This window comes from Polypterus senegalus, chromosome 2 (assembly GCF_016835505.1).
Source record: "Polypterus senegalus isolate Bchr_013 chromosome 2, ASM1683550v1, whole genome shotgun sequence".
Classification (NCBI taxonomy): domain Eukaryota; kingdom Metazoa; phylum Chordata; class Cladistia; order Polypteriformes; family Polypteridae; genus Polypterus; species Polypterus senegalus.
Genome location: NC_053155.1, coordinates 12,620,807 through 12,632,959, shown reverse-complemented (window position 1 = coordinate 12,632,959; position 12,153 = coordinate 12,620,807). Strand labels below are relative to the sequence as shown.

General features: G+C 45.0%; 1 protein-coding gene across 1 annotated transcript; it reads right to left on the bottom strand.

Annotated features, from left to right (window-relative positions):
- Nucleotides 1–1,201: 1,201 nt before the first annotated feature.
- LOC120524150 (olfactory receptor 1M1-like) lies at nucleotides 1,202–2,155 on the bottom strand. The gene has a single exon (XM_039746028.1). The coding sequence runs from the start codon at nucleotides 2,153–2,155 to the stop codon at nucleotides 1,202–1,204; it is 954 nt and encodes a 317-aa protein (XP_039601962.1).
- Between the last annotated feature and the right edge of the window lie 9,998 nt (nucleotides 2,156–12,153).

Here is a 12,153-nt window from a genome sequence, read left to right as displayed (position 1 = left end):
AATGTCGGCTGCAATACATGTAGTAATAAAATACATGACATTTGTCATTCCAACAGATGGCGATTGATCAACATAATTAAAATACATTACTGTTAATGTTTGTGATGCGCCACCTGATGCGTCATCAAAGGCGCCGCTACCCAGCGAGATTTCCTGAGAATGGTCTGCGAAGGATCGAGACCCCTGGTCGGACGTTAAATTGCCATTATTCAGGCCCTTTAGTTGACTCCTACTCACACATGTGTGTGACACTATATTTAAATTTACATATACAGTTGTGCTTGAAAGTTTGTGGACCCTTTTTTCTATTTTTTTTTTTTTTTTCGAATTTTCTATATTTCTGCATAAATATGACCTAAAACATCATCAGATTTTCACTCAAGTCCTAAAAGTAGATAAAGAGAAACCAGTTAAACAAATGAGGCAAAAATATTATACTTGGTCATTTTTTTATTGAGGAAAATGATCGAATATTACATATTTGTGAGTGTCAAAAGTATGTGAACCTTTGCTTTCAGTATCTGTTGTGACCCCCCAATAACTGCAACTAAACGTTTCTGGTAACTTTTAATTATTCCTTCACACCACCATTCCTCCGTACAGAACAGCTTCAACTCTGGGATGTTGGTGGGTTTCCTCACATGAACTGCACTGCACTATATAAAAGATAGATAGATAGAGTGAAAGGCCATATATAATAGATAGATAGATAGATATGTGAAAGGCACTATATGATAGATAGATATGAAAGGCACTAATAGATAGATAGATAGATAGATAGATATGAAAGGCACTATATAATAGAAAGATATACACTATATGATAGACAGATAATTCAATTCTTTATTTATTTGTCACATACATAGTTATACAGGACAACACGCAGTGAAATGCATCTTTTCGCATACCCCTTGGGGTGAGAGCGCAGGGTCAGCCATTGTACTGTACAGAGCCCTTGGACTAATTGAAGGTTAAGGACCTTGCTCAAGGGCCCGGTAGAGCAGCGTCTCTTTTGGCAGTGACGGGGATTTGAACTGGCAACCTTCGGATTGCCAGTGCAGATCCTCAGCCTCAGAGCCACCACTCCACCCAGATGTGAAAGGTGCTATATGATAGATAGATAGATAGATAGATAGATAGATAGATAGATAGATAGATAGATAGATAGATGTGAAAGGTGCTATATAATAGGTATTAGATATCAATCCATATCTGTCTGTGGAGATGTTCTCTTTCCTGTGAACAGTCGGCGGATGCTGCCTTTTATTTCCTTGTTCCTAAAGCTGTAGATTAAGGGATTCATCATGGGAGGGACCATGATGGCTACTATTACCATGGTATTGCAAGCCTCAGCTGACAGCTTCACCCCGACTCCAGGCAGGATGTAGGAGATCGTCAAAGGAATGTAGAAGAGGCCCACCACCAGCAGGTGGGTCAGTAGGGTACTAAAGACCTTCTGCTTCCCTTTGACGGATGTGATTTTCAAAGCCGCTGTGGCAATTCTTAAATAGGAAAAGGCGGTCAGACCCAAACAGTACACAGATTGTATTCCCGTCGTGATGGACAAGATGACAATGTACTTGGGATCGTTGGTACATGAAATTTGAACCATGGTTGCATAGTCACAGAAGCAGTAAGGTAAAATGTTGGTATGACAGAATGAGAGCTCTCTTACATAAACGAGGTATGGCGTGAGGATGGCCAAAGCGATGATGTTCACCAAGAAGATGCTGACCCAGACGACTTTACTTGTAACAATCGATGGATACCTCAGGGGATAAACCACCGCCACATAGCGGTCACAGGCCATTACAACTAACAGGTGAGCCTCCATAATCCCCAGGAAGTACACCACCGACATCTGCAGCAAACAGGGTCCATAAGGCACAGCGGAGGAGTTGAAGAGCAGGACAGCCAGCATGCGTGGGATGAGATTGGAGCTGTTAACGGCATCGATGATGGCTAAGAAGCAGATGTACGAAAACATTGGGGTGTGAAGATGAGGGTTTGTTGTGATGACCACGATCACCAGGAGGTTCCCAATCATTGTCACCAAGTAGATGAAGAAAAGAGATATGATGGTGAGATTCTTCTGGTCAGGTTCAATTGCACAGTGCAACACAAACTCTTCCACAGTAACTGTAACATTTTGCATTATGGCAAAGGTATCCGTTTCACCTGTAAGAATAAATGATAAAAAGACCCTTCATTAGCTTTATTGTCATTGCCTTGTTAATAAACCTGCACCTAACATGGCGGCACTGGGGCACTAGGTGGCAAACAGCACTGGAAGGTCTCTTACCAGGCTCACTCCTACCCCAATTAACCTCAAATACATATCCTTGGGGAATGTCAGATGCAAATCGGAGAACGCGAATGTGGAGTTCCCTCAGACAAGTAGAGAACTTACCAAGTAAGTAATGTTGACAGCAGGACCTTAGAGACTTCACATCTCAAATCAACACTTTTTACCACATAATCTTAGTGTGTCGCACTGGCATACCTGTAGGGCCGAATGGCCTGTTCTTGTCACAAGTGTCCTGATGTTCTAACATAGCAGCTCCTAGGCAGGCAGTGAAATGAAGTGCTTACTGCTTTGGACCTCAGACCCTGACTTTGTGGGTTCAGACACTGTGTGACCCTGAGCAAGTGACATCACTGGGCTGGGATCCACTTGGGAAAAATAAATGTAACTTTCTTTCATTTATATAGTGCCTTTCACATAATCCTATTTATTACATAGTGATTTTCATATCTAGCCATCTATCTATTGATCTATCTATGACATAAAGACTAGGTAAGAATTTGGACTTCAAAGTTGGTGGGTTCAGATCCTGCAACTGACACTGTATGGCCAAGATCAAGACACGTAACTGACCTGCAAAAAGAACAAATGAGACTCTCTATCACTTCTAGAGTGCCTTTCACATTCATATGGCTCTCTATTATATAGTGCCTTTCACATCCATCCATCCATCCATCTATCTATCTATCTATCTATGTAAAGCCAGCCCAACCACAGACAGACAGACACCGTTGTCCAGTCCACCACACACGGTTTATTTACAGTTTTATATACAATGACCGCACAGTGCTTCCAGCACCAAACACCTCTCTCTCTGCCTTTCAATGGGCCACGTCGTGCAGCCTTCTATCTACTCTCTGAAGCCTTGTCTTCCACCCGACTCCAGCTCTCCAATTGTTGGAAGGTCGCCCCTTTTATACTCCCCTGAGTATGCTCCAGGTGCCCCTTGATGAACCTCCGCAGGGCCCTATATTCCAGTAAGCGCCCCCTGGATCGATCGATCTATCTATCTATCTATCTATCTATCTATCTATCTATCTATCTATCTATCTATCTATCTATCTATCTATCTATTGTATTATATAGTGTCTATCTATCTATCTATCTATCTATCTATCTATCACTCGGTAGTGTCATCCGCGCCTTTCAGTGTTATTGTCATGTGTATGACATGCAATAAAATTCGGCTCTGTATGACAACACCTTTTGGACTTCTGTGTTCCTTAGAACAGAGACTCCATAAAAACAAAAACAGGGAAAAAATGGCTAAACACAACCCACAGTTAATGCATCTGAGATCTGTGACGAAGCGGGTTCGCTGCATGTGCCCATCTTCTGTCCAAGAGCCCTTGAACCCAACACCATCGGTAATGTCACCGATGAGCTCACAGTGAGGCACAACAATGGAGTAAGGGGATGGTGTACAAAAGTGCCAAGTGCTTTTAATTAAAAACAACAATCAAAAACAATGTTCAAATAAAATAAAGTGCAGTGCTTCAAAAGTCATTAAATAAATAATCCATAAAGACAGAGGTGAAATTGTGGAGGTTAAAAATATAAAAAAAAAAGTCTTAAAAACAACAAGGTTAAAACAATGCAGGACACAGTCTTTTAAAAACAAGCCCGGTGACTTCTTTACCTGGCAGCTTCCCTAATTCTCCCGTCTGGGCTTCTCAACAGGGGGTCACACTACCTGCAGCTGGCTTGCTCAGCCTGCTTCAGCTGATCCAATCACCTCATTGACCACTGGCTCCGGTAGGCTCCTCCAAACAGCGACTTGGGATCCCCCAACGACCAGGGCTCTCATGCTGGGGAATCCACATCCCAAGTCCCAAATCCCACGGCCTTACGCGGAGAGTCATCCGCCTTCCGGTCACTCCCGCTCTTCACTAAAAACTTAGCGGGAGTGACCACTACGACTACTCCCCAGGTGTCGGCCAAACGCCCAGGCTTCCTGCTGTGCTGCACGCGAGCCTGCACTCGCTCGCTCTCCCGCACCGACTTTCACCTCCTGTTTCCTGCCTTCTCCTTCAACCTCCCCTTCTTTCCTGTTCTCTACTTTCATTAGCTGACTGTGATTGGTCCAGAAGAATTTTCTTGATGTTTCTGAGACAACAGGAACTATGTAGTTATTCTAGTGAGGGGAGAGGACAGCCGACTATCCGCTGGGCGACCTTAATGACCCTGTGGAACTCTTTCCTCTGTGCTACTGTGCAGCTGGAGAACCACACACAAAGACAGTAGACCAAGATGCTCTCTACTGTGCAGCGGTAAAAGGACACCAGCAGTTTCTCAGGGATGCTGTTCTTCCTGAGAACCCTTAAGAAGTAGAGTCTCTTTTGGGCCTTCTTCACTACCTCAGCAGTGTGTGTTCCTCAGGTCAAATCCTCCCTAATGGTGACTCCCAAGAAGAGGAAGTCTGAAACCCTCTCCTCACAGTCCCCGTTCATGATGAGTGGCTGGATGTTATTTGCCTTCTTCCTGAAGTCCATAATGAGCTCCTTGGTCTTGGCTATATTTAGGAGCAAGTTGTAATTCCTACACCATGTTGTCAGCTGCTCCACCTCATCCCTGTAGGCAGATTCATCCCCCCCAGAGATGAGCCATACCACCGTGGTATTGTCAACGAACTTAACAATTGTGTTACTGTGGTGGGCAGGAATGCGATCGTGGGTGTGGAGGTTATAGAACAGAGGGCTCAGCACACAGCCCTGTGGGGAGCCAGTGCTGAGGCTAATGTGTGTGGAGAAGTAGGAGCCCACTCTAACCCACTGAGTGCGATCACTCAGGAAGTCTTCGATCCAAAGGCAGGTGGAGTGTGGAAGGACTACGTCTTACGGTTTGGTCACCAGTCTGTGGGGTAAGATGGTATTAAAGGCACAGCTGAAGTCTATGAAGAGCAGACGTGCGTAGCTCCCCTGCTGCTCCAGATGGGACAAAACAACATGAAGAACAGTGGCCACAGCCACCTCCGTAGACCTGTTTGTTCTGTAGGCAAACTGGTGCGGATCAAGCATTTTAAGGAATGAATGACATGATGTGGTTCCTGATGAGCTTCTCGAAGCACTTCATAACCACAGGGATCAGTGGAACCTGCCTGCTGAAGGCATGTGCGTTGGAACTGGGGAGTCCTCTACAGTGCATCTTCAACCTGAGCTTGGAACAGGGGAGAGTCCCAAGGCTTTGGAAAACATCTTGTATCACCCCTGTCCCAAAGGTATCACGTCCTAGTGAGCTGAATGACTTCCGGCCTGTTGCTCTGACGTCACATCTGATGAAGACCATGGAGCGACTGCTGCTTCACCACCTGAGGCTACAGGTCCGTCACGCCCTCGACCCTCTGCAGTTCGCATACCAGGAGAAGATGGGAGCGGAGGATGCCATCATCTATATGCTACACCGATCCCTCTCCCACCTGGACAGAGGCAGTGGTGCTGTAAGAATTATGTTTTTGGACTTCTTTTCTTCCTTCAACACCATCCAACCTCTGCTCCTTAGAGACAAGCTGACTGAGATGGGAGGAGACTCACACCTGGTGGCATGGATTGTGGACTATCTTACAGACAGACCTCAATATGTGCATCTTGGGAACTGCAGGTCTGACATTGTGTGCAGCAATACAGAGGCACCGCAGGGGACTGGACTTTCTCCGGTCCTGTTCAGCAAACGTACATCGGACTTCAAATACAACTCAGAGTCCTGCCACGTGCAAAAGTTCACTGACGACACTGCTATCGTGGGCAGCATCAGGAGTGGGCAGGAGGAGGAGTACAGAAAGTTAATCAAAGACTTTGTTAAATGGTGCAACTCAAACCACTTATTGTACACCTTAACACCAGCAAGACCAAGGAGCTGGTGGTGGATTTTAGGAGGCCCAGGCCCCTCATGGACCCCATGATCATCAGAGGAGACTGTGAGCAGAGGGTACGGACCTATAAATACCTGGGAGTGCAGCTGGATGACAAATTGGACTGGACTGCCAATACTGATGCTCTATGTAAGAAAGGTCAGAGCAGACTATACTTTCTGAGAAGGTTGGCATCCCTCAACATCTGCAGTAAGATGCTGCAGATGTTCTACCAGACGGTTGTGGCGAGTGCCCTCTTCTATGCGGTGGTGTGCTGGGGTGGCAGCATAAAGATGAAAGACGCCTCACGCCTGGACAAACTTGTTAAGAAGGCAGGCTCTATTGTAGGATTAAAGTTGGACATTTTAACATCTGTGGCAGAGCGACGGGCATTAAGCAAACTCCTGTCAATCATGAATAATCCACTGCATCCACTTAACAGGATCATCTCCAGGCAGAGGAGCAGCTTCAGCGACAGACTTTTGTCACCATCCTGTTCCACAGACAGACTGAGGAGATCGTTCCTCCCCCACACTATGCGACTCTTCAATTCCACCCGGGGGAGTAAATGCGAACATTAATTTTAATTTAATTCTTTTCATTTTTATTACTATTTAATTTAATATTGTTTCTTTGTATCCGTATACTGCTGCTGGATTATGTGAATTTCCCCTTGGGATTAATAAAGTATCTATCTATCTATCTATCTATCTATCTATCTATCTATCTATCTATCTATCTATCTATCTATCTATCTATCTATCTATTATATAGTGCTTTACATATCTATCTATCTATCTATCTATCTATCTATCTATCTATCTATCTATCTAGTCATTAAGACTGGTGATGGTCTGTTTCTTGGCCACAGGAACTATGACAGAGGACTTCAGGCAGGATGGCACAGTGCACTGAGACAGAGACTGGTTGAATATCCTGGTGAAGACCCCAGCCAGATGGTCTGCACAGTCTTTCAGCACATGTCCTGAGATGCCGTCAGGTCCGGCTGCCTTCCATGGGTTGACAGCTCGCAGCATGCGTCTCACCTTGTGCTCCCCCACTGTGAAAATGGGGCTGTTGTTGGTTTCTGGATGGGGTCTGGCTGTCTCTGGTGGATCCACTTCAAACCGGGCAAAGTAGTAGTTCAGCCACTTGGGTCCTCAACGATGGGGGTCCTGTGAGCCGTATCACCCTCGGGGAATCGCGCCACATTCAGGACTCCATGAGCAACACAAAGTCAAACCAGTGGTATCCAAGGATTTTCCAGAGAGACACACATGAAGGAGTCCAGTCTTCATTTCAGGTGACTGGATAGCGTCCATGTCTCAAAACCATATAGCAAGACAGGAAGTATCGAAAAGTATATTCTTAAAGTTGACCATTTGCATATATTCAAAGAGAATCATAAGCACGTATGAAAATAAACTGTATATCCTAATGCACGTTAGCATAGTGAGGGTTAAATAACAATATATTTTTGATTTTTCTTAGCAAGCTAGAAATGACCAATATTTTATGACTCAAGGTATGCAAAAAAGAGGCTAACAAGCAGTGCCCCTCCACCAACCGACTTCTCCAGGGGGTGAGCAAGGGCTGAAGGCTGCAAATAATATTGGAAGGAACTAGATGGGACCCAAGAAGGGAGGAAGCCTACTGGATGGCCTTGAAGGATAAGATGGAGTGCCAATTTCGTTAAGCTAGGAAACAATGGTGGAATTAATGAGAGTGAGAAATTGGAGTCGGAGAGGAGTATTGATTGAGGTGAAACTTCTGGTAAGAACTGCAATAAATACAAGACCGTTGTATTCGCTAATTGCTCAATTCATTTGAACTGGGACCGTGTGCGCATCACGTAATAAAAGCTGGATTCTGCTGCCTGTCCTGAGACTCAGAGTGCCTTCTTTGGGGCTGAGGGTGCCCGTGCTACCTGATCTGCTTCAACAGAAGCTCCAGGATTCTAAAGATTTGGACTGTCATCCTTTTGTGCAACACAGTGACCTCATGACCCCCCATGCTCTACCAATCCATCTACTGACTTCACAAGAAGAGTCACCAGAATCACATGAATGTCTCGAAGAGGTCAAAACTCTCTTCACAGACAGACACACTGCTGATGGCCGTGCCCAAGAGGTCATTAAAGGCTTGGATGTTGGTTTATATCAGGACACTCGCCAGTCCAGACCCTCAGTCTCTCGAGAGCCCCCATCAGAGCCGCCGTTGCACATCATCACCAGCAAAGTCAAGATCAGGGAATCAGTAAATCTTTCTTCACCATGTCACGTACACAATGAAAGGTGCCACATAAAGTCACCAACTTCAATTGTCACCACTCGTACTCCACCCAGTATGAACAGGGATGCGGTTGTGCTGCGTTACTGTGATTTGCAAGTTGCCCCACATGAAAGTAAGTCTTGGAAGGAGACGATATGCAATTTTCTCAGAGACACTTTAACGTCCCGCGAGACAAGGCAGTGAGACAAAAGGACAGGCTTTTAAATGATCGGAGCACAGCGCGACAAGCAGAACACGCACCTCGGCAGCAGCAGCAGCAGCAAGTCAGCAGCTGATCCGACCCCATCTCCTTAGTGTAGCGTAGAGCACATTGGGGGTGTGTTTGGCGAGTGAAGTGAGCAGATGGTAAAGCCCCCTAGTCATTAAAAGAAATCCATGAACTGCAGTGCCCCCCCGTAATGTTTGGGACACAGACCTAATTTTTCTCAATTTCCCCCTCTGCTCCACAGTTTAAAATTACAAATCAAACAATTCAGCACATTGCAAACTTCCATTTAAGGGTCATTCCAGATATTTCAGCCTCACAGTACTACTTAACCCCATTTCAGGGCCCCATAATGTTTGGGACAATTGGCGTCCCAGGTGTTTGTGATTCCTCAGGTGGGTTTCATGGCTTAATAAGATACCTCAGCTTTTTTCTACCCTTTGGAGTCTGTAGTTGCCACTGTTTAACATGAGGGCAAGAGCTGATCTAATGAAAGTCAAAGAAGCCATTATGAGATGAACAACAAGAATAAACCCACTGGTAAGACCTTAGAATGACTGAAATCAACTGGAATATAATGAAGAAGAAAGAACACACTGGTGGGCTCAGTAATCACAAAAGGACTGGTAGGCCAGGCCAAGGAAGACCTTCACTGCCGAGGAGAGAAGAATCCTGACCATGGTCAAGAAAAAGCCCCCAAACGCCTGTCGGACAAATCAGAAAGTCTTTGGGGGGCCGATGGGTGTGTGTGTATCAGAGACGGTTATCAGCAGAAGACGTCATGAACAGAAACATAGAGGACACACTGCAAGATGCCAACCACAAACAACAGGACGGCCAGAATACAGTTTGGGAAAAAGAGCCTGCAGAATTCTGGGAAAAAAGGTCTTCTGGACGGAGGAGACAAAGATTAGCCTCATCAGAGTGATGGTGAGAGTAAAGTGTGGAGATGATGAGGACCTGCCTAAATCATAGCACCTCATCTGTTTAACATGGCGATGCTGGGGGTGGGCATGTGTGGCTGCCACAGGTCCTGGCACAGGTCTCTTCATTGATGACGTGACATAAGCACTCAAAAAAAATCACAAGACTCATCTAAAATAGCTGCAAGGCCACTTTGAGTCATGTACACAACAAAAGGTGTCATATAAAATCACCAAATTCGATTGTCACCCAGTATGAAGAGAGACACGGTTGTGCTACATTACTGTGATTTGAAAGTTGCCCAACACAAAAGCGTCATTAAAAGAAAGCCGTGAACATGTATGGCTGCCACAGGTCCTGACAGGGATGTGCGGTCAGGGGAGGCCTCACCTACCATCATGAAAAGTTAAAAAAACTAATAATGATACCATAAAATGAATGTGTCCATCTGGTCTGTGCTATAAATTTATTTTCTGTATGATTCCAATAATTTTGATCATTTTTATAGTCAAAATCACTGAATTGGCGCATTTCCTGTTCAAATACTGAGGAGAAATGCAAGGTACGGCAGCGGCGAGCCTCACCTCACCTCGGACTGCGCGCTCCTTCACACACTGGGCTGATTTTCGCAGGCCTGTTGCTGTCTCTCCGTATGTCGCCAATATAATGTGTGCAGACATGTTTATTATACACCCTGACCTTCTAATACCTTTAATGAATGTGTGTGACATATTTAGTCTGGCTGATCGGACATAAAACCGCAGTGAAAAGCCACAAGGTGAGTGAGGCAGAGAGTACAGTGCCGCCCTGAAGGGGGGGGGCGCATGTGAGCCCAACAGGTTTTGCTGTTCTGCTACACAGAAGCGCCAATAAGTCAGCGAGATCAGAAAGGCAAGTGCACTGCCCCGCTCCGTTTATTTTTATTTTTTGTTCTGACTGACTGCCAAAATTAAAAGATTCAAATTTTTAAAACTAAAGGAAAATAAGGAGGACCTTAACAAGAAAGTGATGGAGATATTCGTGGAGAAGGATAAGATCATGGACTTCATCTACTCTACAGGGTGGTCCAGATCTAATTATGCAGATCGTCTGGATGACTTTGATTTATGCGGGGACGATTCCGGTTCGGCGCGAAGACGATTCTTCATGTCGTCAGTTCACTCTCTTCTCGATGGTCTGGGATTTTTCGGGTGATTTTCTATGTAATAAACTTAATAAGTTATAGCGCAATGAAAATTGCATAATTAGATCTGGACCATCCTGTATAATGCAGTATATAAAATCCTAAGCCTAAAAGTGCAACAATTTTATGTGATGTTTAATTGTCACTTTTTTTGTCATGCTTTAAATCTGGCTTGTTTTAAAAACAACATATATATGTTTGGTATCACTCTTTTCAGAATTTATCAAACTTTAATGTGATGTCCCAAAAGCCAGTTTCTGTAGCCGAGGATCAGACCGCTAAGGTCCCCGCCTTCGGCCACCACCCAACTCACACTGCACCCAACCTCCTTGGCCCCTCCCATGAGTGAGAGAAGAATGGAGCGTGAGATCGACAGGCGGATCGGTGCGGCATCCACAGTGATGCGGGCTCTGCATCGGTCTGTCGTGGTGAAAAAGGAGCTGAGCCGTAAGGCAAAGCTCTCAATTTACCAGTCAATCTACCTTCCTACCCTCACCTATGGTCATGAGCTATGGGTAGTGACCGAAAGAATGAGATCGCGAATACAAGCGGCTGAAATGAGTTTCCTCCGCAGGGTGTCTGGGCTTTCCCTTAAAGATAGGGTGAGAAGCTCAGTCATCCGGGAGGGGCTCAGAGTAGAGCCGCTGCTCGTCCGCATCGAGAGGAGTCAGATGAGGTGGCTCGGGCATCTGATCAGGATGCCTCCTGGACGCCTCCCTGGTGAGGTGTTCCGGGCACGTCTAACCAGGAGGAGGCCCCGGGGAAGACCCAGGACACGCTGGAGGGACTATGTCTCCCGGCTGGCCTGGGAACGCCTTGGGATTCTCCCGGAAGAGCTGGAAGAAGTGGCCGGGAGAGGGAAATCTGGGCCTCTCTGCTTAAGCTGCTGCCCCCGCGACCCGACCTCGGATAAGCGGAAGAGGATGGATGGATGGATGGATTTAATGTGATGTTGTTAGATATTCATATTCGTATTCTGTTTTTAAATTAAAAACAAAAAAATCAAGAAAGTCGTGGTTTTTAATATCAAGAAAGTTGTGGTTTTTATTTTTGATCGAGTAAACTTTCTTTCACAGGAACAAACTATTAAGAAAAAATGATCTATTCATAACACCAATGTTTGTATTTAGGTGATTTGGTCGAGTTGCGATGACCCATTGCATACCACTTTAGTTTTCACGTGATTTTTCCTTTAAAAAAAAGTTTTATTATCTATAGGAATGTCAGTTAAAACGAATGGATCATTTATACATACTCATTGAGCATAGTGGACCTCAGTTTAACAGGAATTCTCCAATCGGTAAGAGAGTCAATATTTTATTCCCATTTCATGATTTTTACTCTGTTAAATAATAATTCATTTTTCTTTTACATATTTAGAGAATTTCGTGGTTTTC

Coding starts and splice junctions, on each gene's coding strand:
- LOC120524150 (XM_039746028.1), bottom strand. CDS start 2,155: ATGCAAAATGTTACAGTTACTGTGGAAGAGTTTGTGTTGCACTGTGCA.